We start from the raw sequence: 20,898 nt of genomic DNA on the forward strand, positions 1-20,898 counted from the left end.
GGCCGGGGCTTCTGGCGTGCACGTTGGGAAGGCGGGAGCCCACGCGTAGCTGAGCCCGGTGGCTGTGCCTGCAGGTTCCCTGTCGTCGCTTCCAAAAGGGAAACCCCCCACAATGTCCGGAGGTCTCGATGTCCTGCAGATGAAGGAGGAGGATGTCCTCAAGTTCCTGGCTGCCGGGACCCACTTGGGAGGCACCAACCTCGACTTTCAGATGGAGCAGTATATCTACAAAAGGAAAAGCGATGGTAAATCCGTAGAGCAGGTAGCCCTGGATAGGCAGCCGGGATTTCATGGGTGTAGCAGAGGAAAGGAGAGAAGTGCTAATGCTTGAGCTCTCTGCCAGTTTCTCCATGGCCTGAAAGGTGCAAACGTCTTTATTGATCGAATCTTGTTACTTGGTGAAGTGCATGAAATAGATATTTCAGAATTTGGTAGATCAGTTGCCACTCACTTTGGGTGCTTTTGCTACTTATTGAATATAGGAGCAAAATGGTTTTAATATCTCAGTGGTGATTTCTGCTGCTTGTTTGCATTGTTCCTCAATCTGAGCTGCTCCCTCATAAAAGAATGAAGCTCATACCAGGCCCTGGTTCATATTGATACTGGAAATGTGGTACATTAAAACCGCATGAGAGGATTTTCCTCAGAATAGGTTTCCATGACTAGAATTTTGGGAGTAACCACAATCATATGAAAAGTTTAATTTGTCAGCAATATGGATGACGGCACTGAGTGCACCCTCAGTAAGTTTGCCGATGATACCAAGCTGTGTGGAGCGGTGGACTCACTTGAGGGAAGAGATGCCATCCAGAGGATCCTTGACAGGCTTGAGAAGTGGGCCAGTGCAAACTGCATGAGCTTCAACAAGTCAAAATGCAGGGTCCTGCACCTGGGATGGGCCAGTCCTAGGCACAAATACAAACTGGGTACAGAGTGGGTTGGGAGTAGCCCTGAAGAGAAGGATTCAAGGGTGTTGATAGATGAGAAGCTCAACATGAGCCGGCAGTGCACTCATGCAGCCCAGAAGGCCAACCGCATCCTGGGATGTATCAAGAGGCGTGTGGCCAGCAGGTCAAGAGAGTGGATTCTCCCCCTTTGCTCTGGTCTCGTGAGACCCCACCTCAAATATTGCATCCAGTTTTGGTGCCCCCACCATAAGAGAGACATGGATCTGTTGGAGCGTGTTCAGAGGAGGCCACAAAGATGATGCAGGGGCTGGAGCACCTCTGCTACGAGGACAGGCTGCAGGAGCTGGGATTGTTCAGTCTGGAAAAGAGAAGACTTTGGGGGGACCTAATAGCTGCCTTCCAATACCTGAAGGGAACCTACAGGAAGGCTGGGGAGGGACTTTTTACAAGAGTGTCCACTGACAGGACAAGGGGAAATGGGTTTAAGTTGAAGGAGAATAGATTTAGATTAGATCTTAGGAAGAAATTGTTCAGTACAAGGGCGGCAAGACTTTGGAATAAATTGCCCAAAGATGTTGTGGCTGGGCCCTCCCTGGAGGTGTTCAGGGCCAAGCTGGACGGAGCCTTGAGTAGCCTGATCTAGTTGAGAGGCGTCGCTGCTCATGACAGGGAGGATGGACTAGATGATCTCTGCGGTCCCTTCCAGCCTAGGCCACTCTGATTCTGTAATAAAGCGCTGCCCTGTTTAGGATCCTCACTCGTTACTCTAAAGCCTTTTCTCACGAATAGGTATTTACATCATCAACCTGAAGAGGACCTGGGAAAAGCTGCTTCTGGCAGCCCGTGCCATTGTTGCCATTGAGAACCCAGCTGATGTGAGCGTCATTTCTTCTAGAAATACTGGACAGGTATGGACATCCGTTGGTCATGAGGCCTGCAGTCTTGGGAGCAGGACTCTCTGGCTGTGTATCATTGCTTACGAGTGGTAGCTTGATGGTAAAAGGAAGTTTATCTGTGAGATTAGTTTCTTTGGACTAGGCAAGTGGTGCCACAGAACATTATGGGATGGATTTATGAAGGGAAAGGTGGGGTTACTGTGAACGTGACCTGCACACTGTTAAAGCTTGATGCTGAGGTCAGTTCCTGGCCAATGAGCTCTCAAGTGTCGGAAGTGTGCTACAGCAAAGCGAATGGCAGGGTTCTCACTGATGCCAGGAGAGGACCTTCCTCGAGGACTGGAGTCTAATAGTAGGCCGTGCCACATGTACTGCAAGTCAAAAGCTGTTTGCAAGTGGGTGAGATCTGACAGTTGCAGTTTTAATAGATATAGCTTCATTTCGTTTGTATTTACTCTTTACCTTGTCCTTTAATTCCTCAAGTTATGCTGCTGAATAATGAAAAGATGTAGAAATAATGGAGGAAAGCTGGCCTTGCTTTTTCTTAAGTTGTTTGTTTGATCCTCCCTTTTATGATTTCATTAGTAGAGCTTGCAAATAACGCCAGTAAAAACGTGGTTTTTTCTGTATCCTGACTTCTTGCTTTGCTGATAGATACAATCTTTTTAACTCCTGGTATTGGTGTAGCTATCTTTAGAAACACTTTTATTTTGTCTCATTCTGAGCACAAAGCTGGTGGTGAGCCCTGATTTCACAGGAATCAAAACAAATAGTTCAATTAAGTTCTGTGCGTGTGCAGTTTCTCTGCTTCACCTTCTGGGGTGGTCTTTTTTGCAGCGTGCTGTCCTGAAGTTTGCTGCTGCCACCGGGGCTACTCCTATTGCTGGACGTTTCACCCCCGGTACCTTCACGAACCAGATCCAAGCAGCTTTCCGTGAGCCGCGGCTCCTGGTCGTTACGGACCCCCGGGCTGATCACCAGCCACTGACCGAGGCCTCTTACGTCAACATCCCCACCATCGCGCTCTGCAACACCGACTCCCCGCTGCGCTACGTGGATATCGCGATTCCCTGCAACAATAAGGTAACAGCTTTGTTGCAGCGTTCAAGGTTGCAAGATGGGTGCTTTCGGCAGGGAGGAGTTTGCTCGTGTTTCACACCTCTCCTAGTGTGAACCACTATTTAAGGCCTTTCACAAGCTAGCAGGCGGATGGGGAGGAGGAGGTGAACTGCACACAGATGGAACTAGGGCCAGTTCCTGGCTGAGGAACTCTAAGGTGTGGGGTGTGTGCCGTTGTGACCTGGCAGGATTTTTTGCTGATGCCATGAGAGTCTTTGTGGCCTGGTGAATGGAGTTTGATAGTCGGTTCTTGCCACTGTTTATGAATATGAATGCAAGATAAAAGTGAACTGGTGAAGAAACCAGCCCAAAATCACCTGAAAGGGTAGAGTCTAGGGAGATGGGAAACTGATCTCTATCTAGGTGCCATTCACCAAAACTCTAATGTAAGCCAGATCTCAGCAGGTGTTTAAGATTTGCTCCTGTGGTCAAATTTTCTATTTTTCCATTCTAGCATGTGTAGTGAGTATAATCCCTCTCTTTTGGACCAGATGCACTTAGAGTAGTGGGCAGTGCGAAACCCCGTAGCAGGAGAATTGCCTCTGGCTGTGCTGTATACAGCAAATTCAGGTGCCGGTAAATGAAGTGTGCTGTGATTTCTGCAGAGATCTGAAAATGTCACTGGGCTTTTCCCAAGTCCAGGCACCTAAGTCTAGGCATGAGCAGGCAATGTCTTTCTCTTGCCAAGCAAGAACTTTGAATTGGGTGCAAATTAAGCCTTTTGGGAGACAAAAAAGTTTAACTTTTACAGCGAATCTTCCTTCTGTTCCAGGGAGCCCATTCAGTGGGTCTGATGTGGTGGATGCTGGCTCGTGAGGTCCTGCGCATGCGTGGCACCATCTCCCGTGAGCACCCATGGGAAGTCATGCCTGATCTGTACTTCTATAGGGATCCCGAGGAGGTAGGGGACGTGTGGCAGGAAAATGCATCTCTGTGAGATGTCTTTGCTTGTGCTCCTGCCCCACAGTGACAATATAATAATGCTGGTCAGTTGTGTTGCCTGTCGTTGAGTGATGTGGGGTTTCTGGGAGACTCAGGATGCATTTTCCCATTGCAGATCGAAAAGGAGGAGCAGGCTGCTGCTGAGAAAGCGGTCACAAAGGAGGAGTTCCAGACCGAATGGACGGCTCCAGCTCCTGAATTCACCGCTCCTCCTCAGCCCGAGGTTGCGGATTGGTCGGAGGGAGTTCAGGTCCCCTCCGTGCCAATCCAGCAGTTCCCCACAGGTCAGTTTTGGGGGACGTCTGTGGGAAGTGGGGTACACTGCTACAGGAGGCAAGAGCTGGGGTGTGCTAAGGGTTTCTCTCTTTGCAATTGCAGAGGACTGGAGCGCCCAGCCTGCCACCGAGGACTGGTCAGCAGCTCCCACCGCCCAGGCTACCGAGTGGGTCGGCACTGCCACAGAGTGGTCTTAACTTGGGTCCTGCCATACTGCGAGAGAAATAAAGACTGGTTTAATACACGCTTGGCTTGGTACTGTTTTTCTTAAACTTAATGACAAGTGAAACACAATTGGTGGCTGAGGGTGGATCTGTAACCTCCTGTTTGGCCCGGTTGGGTGGGGTTGGATGCTCCGCCCAGGGTTTGTGGGGCCAGGTGCAGAGAGAAGAACCATTGTGCAGGAGCAGCTCTCCTGGTGAAACAGCAGTTCTAGGGTCTGTGTTACTGATTCCTTCACCAAAAACACTTTAAGTAGTCCTCAACCCACTAAGTACTCCTCAGCCCGCCAAACCCAAAACATTAATTCATCTGCTTTAACTCTTGAGGATTGTATTTCTGTGGTTAACAGCAATAATGGGAGGTAGACCCTTCACCAAGAGAAGCATGGGGTTTGTTTTTAGGACATGGAAAAGTGTTGAGATTGGACCCTTTTTATCTGTGTTTTGGTCTCCTTTTTCTACATTCAATTGTGCCAATTGACACGTGAAGAATGTTTTCCCTTAGCACACATGCTAGTTGGCTTTTACTTCAATAGTACAATTTGGCAGTAAAAAACGTAAAGCAAGCTATGTATGATACTGTGTATTACATCGCCAAAGGAAGCTGATCGTTTTTTCCTGTTGTCTTTACCTACTAGATGCGAGGTAACTAAAGGTTTTGTTAAAAATTAACACCTTTTAGCCACAAGGCCTGCAAGCGTTTCACTGGCTGTGACAAGGCCCTTCCTGTTCTGTTTGCATGCTCCATGTTTTGGGCTGCGCATTTCTGGTATGTCCTCGGCTCTGGGGCCTCCAGCAGCTGTATGTTCCCTTCCTGCTTCGGAGACAGTGCAAAATATTGTTTTCAACTGTTAAAAGTTTCCAAATTCAGAGCACAGGCTCATTCCTCTGTGTTTTGAATTGTTTTTGCTGCCATTTTGCTGTTGTCCCTTTATCTGTTTTGTAACCTTCAGTTAAGAACGTAGCGGTTGTCAGGCAGCTCCTGTGCCGCTTCTGTCACAGATAGCTGTGTGTCGGTACTTGTTACTGAAATATTTCAGGCACATTCACTGAAATGTGATTGTTTTCATCTAAATTATCACATTGACTTGTATGATAAGTGCATTTATTAGGACTGAGGACTGTGTGGGGTTGGGTTGAGATTGAGGGTTATGGAAAGCAGGAAGCATTGGCACGGGAAGAAGCGTTGGCACGTTGCTTGGAGCTGGTCCGCTGCGAGGAGAGTTGCCTCAAGGGCTGGGACAAGTTTTTTGCCCCAACCGGGCACGCTGGCGCTTGGAAAATGTGAGAGTGTGGCTTGTTTCCGAGATCCCGGTAGATGGAGCTGTTATTCCTAGTTTGTCTCCGGCAGTGCTGGAGAGCTGGACATGGTGCGCACTGGGCGAGGGAAGGATGGTCAGAGCTGCTTTGTGAGCATGCCTGTGCCTGTGGGGTCTTGCTGAGTTTCCCACTCAGTTGGCAACAAAGAGATGTGAGCTTTGCGTTCTCTGCGATGAAGTCTGGCCCATAAATCCTACTCCAGCTATGTGCATCCTTTCTATGTTTTTACAGGGATATCTGTGTTTGTTTCTCCTGGATTTGGGGTTGGAGGAGTGCTGTGAGCGGTGTGTGTCTGCATCATCCCTGATGGCATGATGGTTTTGGCTCTTTGGTGGATAACCGGTTCAAACACACTACTCAGCTTCAGTTGGTGTGTTGCCTACCCAAGTAGTCACTTGTGCCTTTTCCAGGATGGTTAGATGAGATGTTCTTACCCTCCATGTTACTGGTGTTGGGGGGTGACGTAAGCAGCTGAAAGATATGCCTGGCATTGGGCTTTCCCTAAGTCTGCATGAGGGATCTGGCTCCATCCCCAGGTCAATGCCCAGGGCAGCGCAATGGCAAAGGTTTCCCCGTTGCTGTCTACCTGGCCCTGAGGCCTCCTTGTACCTGATTTAAATAAATCTGGTAATAACCTTCATGTTTTAAAGATCCTAAACATCTGCTCAGGCACTGAATTATTTACTGCTGCTGCTATCAAAAAACCCACAACTAACCCACCCCAGAAGTCCCATATGTGTGAAGTGTTGCTTAATTAAAGGAAGGTTTGCAGCCTTTCACAGAAGCAGCCTTGGTTCCCCTTAACAGCTTTACTTTGAGGGAGGGAAAATGAAGAAAGGGGGAGGACGCAGCTTCCTGGGATGTTTCTACAGCTGCTGTTCCCCAGGAAAATGGGGATATCAACTCATTTTTAATAATGTTCCACCTACTACTAGCCTGATCTGCACGTTCGATCCCTGTGATGGCTTGCCCATCCTCAAGCAGCCCAGGTAATGGTGCTGTGCCGCTATCATTGCTTTTGTTTTATCTTCTACTGAGCTGAAGTTATTTTTTGTTCTCCCTCCCACATTGCCTGGAGAGAGAGATGGCACTGGCAGCTTTTGCAGGCTAGAGAAGCTTTGCTTACCTGTTCCTGCTTTAATATCCTGCGGCTGTTTCTTTGCAAAACCCCCTGGGTTTGCCCCTCTCCTCACTTTGGCAAGGTATTTACTTCAGTGCTCGTGTGGGTATATGCAGACTGTCTCGAATGTGTGGGTGACACTACATGGTACCAATTTAAGATTTTAGGTATTGTGCTCACCACTGATTTTGCTTGTTTATAGATGATTGAATTGAAGGGGATCCAGGGAGTTTGGATCCTGGGACTAGAAGTGAATGATTTCTAAGCCAAGCCTCTCCGCAGCGTAGCATCGCATTGGTATAGTTCGTTTAAAACGTGATGCTGGATTCTGATTCAGCAGTGGTGACTGTTGTGTGAGAAATGGGCCAGAACCTAGAAATCTTCATGTTCCAGAGTTGCCTTTTATTCTCCCAGAGGGGAAAAAACCCCCTGTGTCTGAACATTTGTGAGCAATAAAGCCTTGGCTGCAAATGAAATGAGGCTGCCACCTGCCAGAGGACAAGCTGCTGCCTCAGGGCTTTGGCAAGTGACAAGAAAAGTGTGACGGAGAGGAAAGAAATTCCTATGGCTGTCAGGCTGGAGACCTGGTAACATTGTGTTGCAGCGTGAATCAAAATGGGAGGATTGCTCTTCAAATCTTTTTAGTGAGCACTTAATTTTATTTTTATTTTTTTAGTGTGGATGCCAGTGCTTTGAAGAGACGTAGTTTAGAGGTGTGGTAAGGTCAGGCTTCAAAGGTCTGCCGTACTTCCATGGCAGCAAAAGCACCTGGTATGTGGTCATGGAGAGGGGTCTAAGCGTGCTTCCAAGACCAGGAGGTTCCCTTGGGAGAATGAGTGACCCTGGACGTCACAGCATGCCTGGGAACAAACCGACTTTGAGACACATGCCAGGGACACCCATTTGTACAACAACCCATTGGCTTTCCTGTATTTGAAAGCAAAATGCAATGATATAATTTTTGAAGAAATTCTGAAGTCTTTTGTTTGACTCTCATGTGTATCTCCTGGAAGTGATCTCTAGGGATCAGATCTGTCTTTATAAAGCAGAGATGTCAAAAAATGAACCAGGTTTCTGTCTACAAACAAACACAGCACAATACTTAAGCTCTTAGTTCCTATGAAGAATCGGATGCCTAAATGCTTTTGTTGGTTTGGACCTGAAAAACAGAACCCTTCTTCCAGTCTGCCTCATCTCTGATTTAATGGGACCCCTTTGCCCAGCTCCCCAAAGGTGGACATTCCCAGACTAAAGGTCAAATGCTCTGTGGAGCCTCTGAGCTCCTGTCCTGAACATATTATATGACAAGAGGTTATTCCCAGTGGAATAATTACTAGCTATATTAATCAATTTGGTTTTTGCTGAAGAACATGAGTTTATTTTATAGAGAAATTTTTGTGAAGAATGACACATATGTGAACAACAAATCTAAGCCGGCCAGAATGGGTTCGTGTCAACATGAAGGAAGTGAAGGTGTAAAGGAGTAAGTCAACCCAGAAGTCCTGCCATGGAATTCTGGGAAGTCCTCTAGATCTGGAAGATAGGTTCTCTAAATTGTATCATTAATTTCAAACTGGTTACATTCAGAAATTAGTGCCAAAACACTTTGAGTCCCTCAGTTGTGCTGGGCGGTGGGACTAAACTCGGTACCTAGGGGATGATAATTCCTCAGGTAGAGGGACAGCAAAAAATCCAAGACCTCTTAGTTGAAATGACAGGAAACTCACACTGCTTTTATTGACTGAAGAAGCCTTTGAAGGAACTGACAACCACTTGTGCTCACCACAGCACTGTTTGTGGCTGCAGGGCTGTGTCCTGTGTGTAGCATAGAATTGCAGAATTATAGAATCATACAGGTTGAAAAAGACCTTTAAGATCATTGAGTCCAGCTGTTAAACCAACACTGCCAGGTCCACCACTAAGCCATGTCCCTGAGAACAAATCCCTCCAGGGATGGTAACCACCGCTTCCCTGGGCAGCCTGGCCCAGTGCTTGGCAACCCTTTTGGTGAAGAAATACTTCCTAATGTCATATGTAAACCTCCCTGGTGCAGCTTGAGGCCATTTCCTCCTGCCCTTTCACTTGTTATATGGAAGAAGAGACTGAATACCATGGTTGGTTTCAATCCTGACCACCTCCTGTTCCTCTTCATGATCAGAATCGGTGCAGCCATTGGGGGCTACCACGCCAAAGTACTACAAAGCTGGTTTAGATAGGCAGTGTTGGACAGATACAGAACATCACAAGTAGGGGACCAATGCAGAGTAATCATTTCCTACTAAAACTACGATAGCTCATGCAGCACCTCTATTTTGAAGTCAAATGGGAGGAAACGTGAACCTTATCAAGTGGGATATGAGTAGCGTGGCTGCCCTCTTCCCCTTCCAGGGACTGGTCCTGGTGGGTACCCCCTCAGCCTGGGCTGGCCAGGGTTAGGTGCCCACACCCCCAGTCTCGGTGGCTGTGTCACGAACATGTGCGGCAGTGGCGGTGTAAACACTGTTGCTCCTCTCCCACCGGTGAAAGGGCTGCCATCCAGGGCTTTGCGTTGTTTTCCAACAGGGCTGTTTCTATTAGAAGTCTCTATTTTCTTGTCTAGAGCAAAGATTCCAAATGTTATTTTCTTGAAAGCAAAAGCTGCCTTTCTTCCTCTTCCTCAGTGTTTGTGTCTGCTGCCTGAGCCCTCTTTGCAGGTTCTTACTCATACATTGATAATTCATTGTGGTCCTACGAGCAATGCTGGTACTTCTCTAGCCATAATTCACAATGAATTTTCTAATGAAAACCTTAATTTGGAGAAAAGTCGGTGCTTGGCTCAACTCATCAGCCCAGAAGCAACGATGGAGTTCCAGCATTGCTCCCAGAATGAAGTGCTGGTTTCATGGTTGGTGTGGTTAATAGCTGGGTTATGAATCATAATTTTTGATTACGATTGCCACCGTCATCCAGTCTGAAAACCTGCCCTTACTGGGTGCCCGTTGGCAAGTGGGCTTCTGTGCTAATTATATTCATCCCACCCCTTGCGAATATGTACCGCTCCAGTTTCTCAATCCTTCCCCTTTTGTTAGGTGGCAAAAGGAACCTTTTCAGGGGGATTGAGGGAGACTATTTAGTTTTTTACCTTCTGCTTGTTTGAAGTGGCTGTCACTCTTTGTACCTGGTGTAAGTAAATCCTCCAGGTCTTGCATAATGGGGTTAGTGCTGGCTTTGTTGTTTCTCTTGTTTTTCTCCTCTTCGCGTTGCTGCATCAATAAAAAAACTACCAGATTTAGTTTGAAAACGCAGATGTAATCCACGAAATTGTGGTGTGGTGTCATGATTGGCCTGGCTAAGTGTTTGTTAGCATGGGTAAAATCTTCTTGCCAAGTTCAAGGTGCTGGATCTCAGTCCAGTGACCAGGAGGGGTGGGTGTGGGAAAATACAACCAAGGCAGGACTAAGAGCCTGGGAAGCAATGGGCTCCACTCCTGTTAGTTCAAAACCCTTGCTGATAATCTGGCTGTCTGTGTGTTTCTGCAACTGCCAGTCTGCCCTCTGTGGGGGTTTTTGGTTTGTTTTAAATGTGGACATCTTGAAAGGGGGGTGTCTCTGATAAATGGCAGAGGAAGAGGAGGAAGGCATGGCAACATAGCGATGGGCTGTAGGGTAGTCTTTGGTTTTGCTCACATATGTTTAGGTCTTCCAAAGATTTCCTTCTAGGTGGTAGAGAGAAAAAAATACCCAGGGGATATTTCTGCTCAACACAAATGTGCTGGACAGGGAAGGGAGAGGCTGCCCTCTCTGATGCAGTGAGAAAGCTTCAATGGACTCCAGCTCTATCCCTCCTTCCAAAAGGGTCATCTGCCAGTGGAGGGAGTTGTGGGCTGGAATGCACAGCTGGGATTGTGGCCTCTCGTGGCAGACACCAGCCCATTGTAAAGTTCTTTGAGTATTATTGGTAAAAAAGTTGTTGCCTTATTGTTCTTTATGACTCTTTGCCATCCAGCTTGTACAAGACCTGGCTGTGGTTTCTCTAGGCTTATCCTTGTCCCTGGGAAATCTCAGGCTCCAAAACATTGCTTGAACCTTGGGGTAACTTATTTTCGTAGGTGGAAAGTGCCATTTGTGGGGATGACTTACTGCAGTTTGGATGTATGAACCAGTCATGCGAAGGGCAATTTGAAAGAGTGTGTTGCCATCAAACTCGAAGTGTGTGGTGTTTCAAAGGTGGCTTTGCCAGATCTATACTCACCAGTTGCATTTTCTTCTTCAGCTCTGCATTGGCACGCTGGTACGCTTCAGCCACAGCGTTTAGGTAATAGATGGCGAGGCTACAAAAACAAGTGTGTGACTGTAGTGATAGGATCAGAGAAGAGAGAAAGTTTCACAAAGAGGGAACATTTAATTTTTTTTTTGCCTACCCTCTATGGAAACCTTGAGAATGATGCCAAAAATGCTTTTTTTAGAAAAAAAGTGCTGGGGATTTCAGTGTGGTTTCTGAGACACCACTGAAACAAATTCCGGGTGTAATATTTGGAAAAAGAAAAAACAAAATCAAAAACCCAGCAACCTAAATGAAAAACAAACTCCCTCATATTTTTTGGAAGGTGTAAATTTTGGAATGCCCTGGCTTGGCAGTGCTGTAAATACCACCAGCTGTGACAGAAATTGCTTCTCCAAAAAGGCACCAGGCTGAGACTGTCCATTTATTTCCTTGCTGGCTACTAAAAATATTCCATATGGAAGCTGTGACAGCTTTGATATCCATGAGGCCTCTGTCAGCAATGTGCTTGATCTACGAAGTTGTGTTTAATTGGGTCAGATAATTAAATTTTGGGAACCTGGGTGAAGGTAACAGGGGTAGGAAGCATCTGTCCTAATCCAGACTGTTATGTCAGCAGAAGCTGTATTTAGACCTCACTAACATCCCAGCATTATTTTTTTTCCCTTCCTCCCAGCCAGGCATGTAGTATTGCAAAGAAAACTTACACCATGAGCAGAATTGCAGGTATGATCAGTCCTGGATTTGCCACATAGCTGAAGATCTTGGCAACAAAAAGTGGGAAATCAAGCTCGATGGTCTCTTGGATAACATCATACATCCTTTTCTTCCCACTGGAAAGACAAAAGGCTGGTTAAGGAGTATAGGTATTTGCTGGAGAAATATCTGACAGTAAATCCAAGGATTTTGAAGTGCCTTCATTTAAAATTATCTCTTCGTCCATACATTCCTTCCCCCTCCCCCATTGATTTAAGAATAATCTTTGCTAGGCCCTGGGAGTTAATACATTTATTTCCACATGTGGCTCCTTTACGAGTTCTGACTATTTACCCCTCTGAAATGTATAAAAACCTTACAGATTGCAGTAACCATACATTTCTGATCAGTATCATGTTAAATATTGCCTTTTCACGGTAGAGATGACTTTCCATATGCAAATTTCATCTTTCTGAAATAAGGAGCCAACTTGAAGAGCTGCTAAGTAAGGACAAAAATAGCAAACTGTGATTATTGCTTAATAGGAAACTCAGTGAAAGAGGCATTTCAAAGGGAATTGATAAAGAGGATGAGACTATTCTGTTGAAACGAGAACAAATCTGGAAAAGGCTGGATTACATAATTGACCTTCTGTCCCCCAACATCTCTGGGCCTGCGAATTCCAACCTTATGAGTGCTATTCCTCATCTTTGGGCTTGTCACCTCCTGGGATCTTACAGGATTCTGCTCAAGGAAGGTGTTGGACTTTGTCCTGATGGTGAGAGTCAACAAACTCGTTTGAATGGTGTCCCAGCTTCATCTACTGCCATAAGCCCAGGAGAGCTGAGCTTTCAGTTGAGCCAAGACGTGTGCCAAGGGTCTGAATCAGGCTGAGTGGCTTTTGAAGGGTTGATTGGGAATTGAAATAGCTCTTTCACATGGCAGATTAGTCATCTCCAGATGACGGTGTGTGCAACCAGCTTCTTGTCAGATCTGACATTGCTCATTGACACGTGTCCTTGTTACAGAATGGAGGGAATTTTGGTCTCTTGCCTTTTCCCCTGAGTCTTTTAGCTTTCTGTTGTCGTTCCCATTAGCAAGTGGATAATCTAAACCAGTGCATCTACAGGAACATTTTGTGCCAAGCTGGCTCCTTGCTGAGGCAGACTCAGCAGGCCCAGGAAATGATGTTACTCTATCAAATTAGACTTTATTGGCGTGTTAATCCAGTCCACTGCATGCTCTATGTGGTGCTGATTCTGTCCTAATTAAAAAACCAAAAAGGTTTTTTTTTCTAAAAAAATTAAAATAAAAAATTCAGCTCTTGGAACGAGAGGAAATGGCTGCGAGTTGCACCAGGGAAGGTTCAGATTGGACATTAGGAAAAATTTCTTCACCAGAAGGCTTTTTAAGTACTGGGAGTCACCATCCCTGGAGGGATTTAAAAGTTGTGTAGATGTGGTGCTCAGGGACATGGTTTAGTGGTTGACCTGACACTGCTGATGTAACAGTTGGACTCAATGCTCCTAAAGGTCTTTTCTAACCTAAATGATTCTACGATTCTTCAGGCTGTCCATTTCCAGCTATTTTCCAATAAAATTCAACACATAATATACATCTTATGGTGTGGGAGTTCTTGGCTCTACAGGAGGTCTTGGGAGGAGGATTTGGACTCATTTTGCTTCCATGGTGTTCTGGAAAGCTTTAGGGGTGCTCCCATTGATTGTTTGTTTGTTTTTCTTCTCACTGGGGGCTGCACCCTGGTGTCCCACCCCTGCTGTCCTCTGGCGCTGCCATCGCTGTGTGTTGGGGTAACACTGGGAATCCCATAGCAGAGGAGGCAAAGCAGGCAGAACCCGCTGAAGAACAGCAGAGAGGAGCTTGGAGAAGGTTCCAGGGCTCCTAGTTGACTGTTTACACCCCTCATCTGAGATTATTTCAGAATTACCTTGGGATTGCTTTGGGATTACCTGGGATTACATTGCCAAGGATTTAACCAGATTGAGAATGGAAGTGTTTCATCATCTCTGCTAGAGTCCAGACCTTCTAACATCACAAAAATAATCCCCCACATATTGAAGGAGAAAAATTGCCTTTTTTTGGCTTTTTGCTAGTACCTGAATGGTCCACAGTCAAAGGAGGGAGGCAGGGACATGATGGTGTAAGCCACAGGCAAGAGGCTAAGGAACAGGATCAACAGCAATAGTCCCATGTAAAAATTATTAGACTTGGATGCTTTGAAGACGCGTTCATGGGGGACGTTGCTACTCATAACTGCCCAGCACTGAAAATACATGGAGGTTAATAAGCGCAGGACATTTATACCCACGAGCCCTGGTGCATAAAAGGATCCCATCCTGGAAAAAAAAAAGAAAAGAAAAAGAAAAAGAAGGTGCTGATTTTTGACAGGCTGGAAGGTTTTTTTCTAATTTTCTTTTCAGCAAGAAAACAAGTGTTCATAGGGTACATTCGTGTTTGGGTATGACAACCATGCATTGAGGACCAGCAAGATCTCAGGACTCATCAGTGGTTGCAAATAAAGCCTTTTTTTTAATGATAAAAATTGCCTAGAAAACATCAGGTGGATGTAGCCAGCAGGGAGAGACACCCTTAAATCTGCAGAGATGTTGTAGTAGAATTTATCCATCCAAGGCGAAAGAACCCAACTCCCATGGGAGGAGGAGGGGTGTGATTTGGACTCTTGCTTCTAGTGCTGCCCTTGTTTGCCCTCCCTGTCATTTTTAAATGACCTTATAAAAGTGAGAGTGGGACACGATTTGCGGGATTGATCTCTGTTTCAGTTATGCCACTATTGCTTCTCTTGGATGGATGGGTAAATTGGTATTTTTAAAATTTCCTCTTTTATAGTCAGGGATAGAAAGCCAAACAGAGTAAACCCAAACCCAAAGGTTATTGTAGCTGACTTGAAATTTTGCTAACTCCACTCTGGCAGGTTTCCTAAATAATAATTAAAAAAAAAATTAAATTCTTACCAAATCATTCCTTGGTTGAAGACCAAACCCAAAACATTGCCACTAATGTCAAATTCGGCATAGGATGGCTGCGTGGGGAAAGAAAGAAGGGTGCGTTGTTGCTGTTGTTTGCTGCTAGGTGTAAAGATGCTTATTTAAAGCTGGTGTGAAAGGGGTTTCTGGGAGGGCTCTGGCTGTGTGTGTACCGATTGAATGACTGGCAACACTGCAGTGAAACAAAAATTGGAGCTGCAGCTCCTCTCTTGGCTTGGCTGAAAATTGGAAAGATGTCTGGAGGTGCTCAGGGCGGCTCTGTAAGGTATTTTACCCTGTACTAGCCAGTTGTTAAAATCCTGCTTTATACAGAGAAACCTGTCTGATGTGGGTACTGGTGGTGCAAGCCCAAAGCAGGCTGGTCTAATCTATTGGTGGCATTTGTTGTTTTAAAAATAACGATTCTGCTAGATTTGCCTGTGCCGTTTCTCCTATGTATATCTGCTTTTGTGTGCACAAAATTTGGATGCCTTTTGGAAGATTAAACTATGTGTAAAGTTTTTCTGTGTTTTCTTGAGAAAGATTTTTTTTGTTGTGGAATGCAGAAAATGGAGTTCTAAGGAATGATGCCATTATGTGTTTGAAATATCCTGCACTGTATTTTGTGCAATTTGCATGTACTTAACACTGTGAGCAGTTCCTAAAGTTGAGGTTTAAGGTGTTTGTCTTTTTATGATGAAAACTTGAAAGGAGACAAGTCAGAGCCTTGCTTAGCTGACTGCTCACAGCTTTGGGAAGGGATGGTTGCAAGCATCGGTTTCTTTGTTCTTTTGATTCCAGTCCATTTCTACTTCAAATTTTTAGCTAGAATTTAATGTTGGCTTCTTTCTCCCATGCAAATAAAGACAACTTTCAGTGCTTGCTGTCCTCCAGGAGGAGGAAACCAGGAGCTTCAATGGGAGTAACACCAGCTTCAAGCATCCATTAGAAGATGGTTTTACTGCCTATGAGGTGGGCAACAAGCAGGAAGATCTGGGGGTTTGAGAAGGGGTGTAGAAGGGCTTGAAGGTTTGAGGTTATAACAGCTGAATGAACATAAGTTTAATTTATTTTTTTTTTAAAACTCAAGTTTGTGTTTTGAAATCCTGAAGTGGGGGAAGAGGACTGCATTTTTGTAGGGTTCTTTCTGGAATGGAACTGATTGACTCAGAGAAGAGATGCAGAGACTACCTGCACCAATTAAATAATCAGACAAGACCAGAGGACCCTTGGAAGGATACCAAACCAATCTGTTTGTAGCATTTGACCAAATGGCTCTAAATTGCTTCTATCTTCTCAGCTATGAGACACCGACTTACAAATCCAGCCTCCAGGTCCCAGCACCAACAGTAATTCACGAATCTGACAAAGCAAGCTCGGATGAAATCTCCCACCAGGATGGTTATGAAGGTCACCAGGATATCGGAGACGGTGAGCCTTACGAACTCCTGCAATTTAAAACAAGGAAGAAACATTTAGCTCTTATAATTTCCATAGCACATTTGGTACTGTGTTGTTGTTTTTTTTTATCAAGCTGTTTGTCTTTATATGACAGTAACCTTCAGAAAAGCATGCCCCGAGCAAAATCCCTGCCTGTTTTCAAACCCTGGTCAGTGCCTAAGCTTTACCTCTGTGCCTCCAACAAACAGGAGTAAGACATGTAGGATGGAGATAGCTTGATGTCCCAGGCATCCAAGAGGAAAAACATTTACAAGAAAAGTTTTAAAAGTCTTAGGAGGGAAAACCTGGGGATCTGGAGGATGACTACAGCTGCAAAACATCCCACACCAAACCAGCCTAGAGACTTACTACTTAACGAATTTCTTACAATGCCAACAGTGGTCTCCCAGCAGGGTCCCCTGGGCACATCTGCAGGATCAAGGGGGGGTGGGCTGGCGCTGCTGTTCCCTGCGGATGAGTTGTGGTGGCCAAGCAGTGTCCACTGCGTGATGTTCTTTACCACGTCCTCTTCAGCCAACTGCAATGAAGAGACACCCCACCCACCCCAGGCCAAAAAGTTCAGGAAATATGGATCCCAGAGGACAAGTTTGGAGAGACCCAAGGTGGGTGTTGAGTTCCCCTCTTCTCCCTGCACTTATCACCCATCGTATGAGCATACTCCTACAACAGAGTCGTAACAGCAATATCAGAGGAAGTCCTTCCCTTTTGCCAGGAGCAGGGGAGCAGCAGCCCTTCCAGACAGAAAGCACATCAGGAAACCATGAGTTCTGGGGAGCTACCAGGCTGCTCCCCACACGTGGAGGAGCCAGACCTCCTTCAAGGTTACTGTGTGGAGAGGGAGCCTCCACCCAGTCCTCCTTCCTTGCCTCTTTCATAATTTTTCTGGGCAAACCGCCCTGATTCCTCCAATTCTTCTCAGCGTAGAACAGAGTCATTTTTCCTGTGGATCACTTAGACATTTATCCTTTCCTGGAGTTATCTGCCTGCAACACGCTACCAGGATAATACTAAAGAGGGGAGGGCAGGGAATATAAACTGTATCCTCGGGGTCTGCATTAATAGGAATTGCAAACATTGTCAGATGGAGGGGAAAAAAAAATCAAATTACCCTAACATGCCATGATTATAGGAGACAATAACTGCTCACTTTTCCTAAAATCATGGAATCATTTAGGCTGGAAAAAACATTTAAGATCGATTCAAACCATTAACCCAGCACTGCCAGGCCCATCACTAACCCATATACCTGAGCACCAGGGATCTTTAAAATCTCTCCAGGAGTGGTGACCCACCACTTCCCTGGGCAGCCTGTTCCAGTGCTTGACAAACCTTTTAGTGAAGAAATTTTTCCTAATGCCCAATCTGAACCTCTATGGGTGCAGCTTAAAGCCACTTCCTCATGTCCTTTCAGAGCTTTAAAGACCAGATGGAGAATTTGGAAACCCCTCTGGCTGGTGTCCTTGGTGACAGGCTGCCCTCACCCTCGGCTCTGGAAAATGCTAGAAAACCACTCTGCTCTTACTTTTTCATTGACGTCATCCATCAAGGCCAACAAGAACGTGTAGAGATTGCCAAGGAAGAGGGCGAAGATCCGCCCCAGCTGCCACTTCAGCCCGATGCGGGGATGGTAATTTTCTAGGGCAGCGATGGTTTCGAACAGCGGAGGGCAAAACATACCCAGCAAGGACATCACGATCTCAACCTGAGGGAAGCAAGATTACCACTAATAGTAACAGATGCCACTATCTCAGTTTGAGCAGAGCAGGGGCTGCCGGTGGCTGATCGGAGATTCCTCAAGGATTTATAAAGGCGAGGGAGCCTGGGCGAGCTCAACTCCTGGCTAAGAGCACAGTGGCTGGCTCTTGAAGGAGCGCTTTCGCTGTTATCTCAAAGGGATGAGCTCTGAAGAGTTTGCTCCCTGTCAGTCCAGGCTCATGAATATTTAGGTGCCTCTCGTAGTACTGCTTGCATCAGCTCCGAGGTTCTTATTTTAGTTTTGGAGGAAGCGCAAGATTTGGCTTGTGTGCGTAAAGATAATTAGTCGATGCTAATGTTTGTTTTCCACGTTCAGCACCTTTGCTTCTGCAATAGGCAATTACAGATTTGAGTGGAAGCACATTAAGGACTCAGTTTTGCGGCTCAAGAAATTATCTCGTTGCGGTTTTTTTTTAACTCTATATGGGGCAAGATGCTGTGTTGTGCTGTGGTCAATGAGGTCGTTGGCAAATCCGCGTTAGCTCAGGTGTGAATTGCAGGGTCTATCTGGTTTTACAGTCCTGCAGAACCTGTGAGCCTGCACAGGACTGTTTGTCTCGCTGCTCTCTTTTTTTTTTTTTTTTTTTCCCCAGGAAAGGGAAAAGTACCCAGAACTGTATATGTGTGGATCTCAATTTATCACCAGGAAAGTCTCAGGCATTAAATATTTTTTGGTTTGTTTGTTTTTTTAAATAGGATTTGTTTTTCCTTTGGGAAAAGTTCACTGAAATAAGTTAAAGCATACTGTGAGAAATGCTGTAGTGCTAATGTTTTCTGAGGGAATTATGAAAATACATGACTTTGAATTTGATTTGGCTTTGATATGTAAATACATGATACTGCAGTGTACATTGAAATTACACCTTTTCACATGTTGAAACAAATTTTTTTTGTGTGTGTGAAGAGCTTCAAGGTTCAAACTTCTTGTTCCAAAATCAGACACAGAAAAATTTTTGGCAACTCACATTTTTTTGCACATTCCAAAGATACCATTCGCATAATTAAAGGTGGATGATAAAGATCTGAGTTTATCTTTGTGTCTGATCATGGTCATTTCTAACACCTAGAGAACTTGTAAAGATTAATGTGCAACTTCAGGTAGATTCTTTAGAAAATGGTCAGTATGGTAAGTGCTGGAGACCTATTAACTTTTCTTGTGATTTATTGTAAGATTATTTTCTCCTCTCTGCAGGAGTTCCTGAGAGTTTCCAGGGTAAATTAATGAGACCGATGCGCTTTCTGGTTAGAACAAGTACAAAGGTACTGAAGAGGACTTCTGGGCCCTGATAAGGAATCCCTCTTGGATGTTGTCCTCATGCTGTGGCAACAGCTGTGCTGATGTCCAAGGCAAATGATCACAGCAGAAAAACAAAGGCAAAGTTCGCTTACCTCATTTCTTTCATACCACCCAACATTTTGCATTTTGGAAAACGTCTGGGAGCGCTTCACTACAAAATAGATGAGGTAGCCACTCCCACACAAGCAGCATATGATGAGGACGTTGGCCAAAACCCTCAGGAACCTCCTCAGGTGGATGTTTTCATCCTTGTTGCTTTCTTGCTCGTCCACAATAGACTCCTGAAAAAAAAATTAGGAGTGCTCACAGAAAATTGGTGACCATCTTTGAGCACCTAAGGCATTATGAGATGGTTTTCCACTCTATGGAATGCAATCTCATGCTGTTCCGTATATATCGAACTTGGTATTTTGTATTAAGTTCAGACTAAGCTTCATAAAATCTTGGCTGTAAGACATCGAGTGGCAAATAGCCTGCCATGTCTTAGGGGAATGTGCTGGGGGAATTGTGCTCTGAAGTAAAATAAATTTATTTTTTTACTTCTCAATTCTTAAAAAGGCTGTTAGGGTGACCCAGGGTAGGGGAGCTGGAGCTGCCATACAGTCAAGCGCCGTACCCTGTTTGTACGGAGAGACCCTGTACAGGTTCCCAAATTTCCCTGTAAACCTCTGCCATGGTAGGCACTGGGAGCATCCCCAGGAGCAGAGAGATGCCAGTAAAGGTTACCTTGAAGCTGGTAGTGATGGATGCAAACTTATTGTCTGCTGTCTCTGGGTTGCCAATGAGATAGTCCCAGCTGGTGAACATTTTCCAGCTGAAAGTGAAGTTGTCGTCATCCCCATCTGTTGTACTTTCATTGGCGTTGCGGGCCATCCTGCAGTAAGGACATGTGTGGTGACAATGTCAGACGGCGTTTCACAGAGCCACCACGTGTCCTGCAGCTTTGCAAAGCAGAGGCTGGTGGCTTGGGATTGCTGGTGGCTTGGGATTGCTGGTGGTTAAGGAAGGAGCGAAGTGATTGTTATTGGGATTTGGATGCAACTGTTTAATACATGCCTTTGGACTTGAGCTTTAAGGAGGACTGAACTGTCAAATAGGATCTTCTGGGCTATGCAGGTGGTGTATTAAAATAGTGATGTAGAAAAATTGGGGTAATGGTTTCAATATGTAAGAGGGTAGATTTTGGTTAGGTATTAGGAAGAAACTCTTTTCTGCGAGGGTGCTGAGACACTGGAATGGGTTGCCTAGAAGACTTGTGGGAGCCCCCTCCCTAGAAGTGTTTGAGGCCAGATTAGACAGCCTTGTCTAACCTGGAAGGTGTCTCTGCTGTGGCAGAGGGGTTGGAACAGGATGGTCTTTAAGGTCCTTTCCAACACAAACCATTCTACAAAAAACTTAGCAGAAATGTTTAAAGCAGGTTAAGGATTGCTTCCACTAGCTGATGCATGAAGAAGGTCCATTTGCGGTGCTTCTGGGTCCTGGGGTACAGTGTATGATTATGGTTGCCTCTACTTAGTTAAATTTAGCCAAAACCCACTGGCGCTATCTGAGAAACCTGCTGCAACACCAAGTTTTGGTGCGACTTCAGTAGCTGTGTAAGAGACTGTGTTAAAAATGTTTGT

General features: G+C 45.4%; 2 protein-coding genes across 2 annotated transcripts; one reads left to right on the forward strand and one right to left on the reverse strand.

The window, feature by feature from the left end:
• The first annotated feature begins 17 nt into the window (after nt 1–17).
• RPSA (ribosomal protein SA) lies at nt 18–4,384 on the forward strand. The gene is made up of 6 exons (XM_009870279.1): nt 18–245; nt 1,698–1,816; nt 2,642–2,887; nt 3,696–3,824; nt 3,981–4,149; nt 4,244–4,384. Exons 1-6 carry the CDS (start codon nt 113–115, stop codon nt 4,336–4,338), a joined length of 891 nt encoding a protein of 296 aa, XP_009868581.1. The 5' UTR covers nt 18–112; the 3' UTR covers nt 4,339–4,384.
• Nucleotides 4,385–9,146: 4,762 nt separating this feature from the next.
• LOC104267212 (transmembrane channel-like protein 2) lies at nt 9,147–20,149 on the reverse strand. The gene is made up of 11 exons (XM_009870280.1): nt 20,003–20,149; nt 19,369–19,557; nt 17,747–17,926; nt 16,592–16,741; nt 16,083–16,211; nt 14,752–14,819; nt 13,876–14,115; nt 11,770–11,895; nt 11,033–11,111; nt 9,924–10,044; nt 9,147–9,397 (listed from the first exon to the last, which is right to left on the reverse strand). The coding sequence occupies exons 1-11, from the start codon at nt 20,147–20,149 to the stop codon at nt 9,147–9,149; spliced, it is 1,680 nt and encodes a 559-aa protein (XP_009868582.1).
• Between the last annotated feature and the right edge of the window lie 749 nt (nt 20,150–20,898).

This window comes from Apaloderma vittatum, unplaced genomic scaffold (genome assembly GCF_000703405.1).
Source record: "Apaloderma vittatum isolate BGI_N311 unplaced genomic scaffold, ASM70340v1 scaffold2035, whole genome shotgun sequence".
Taxonomy (NCBI): Eukaryota; Metazoa; Chordata; class Aves; order Trogoniformes; family Trogonidae; genus Apaloderma; species Apaloderma vittatum.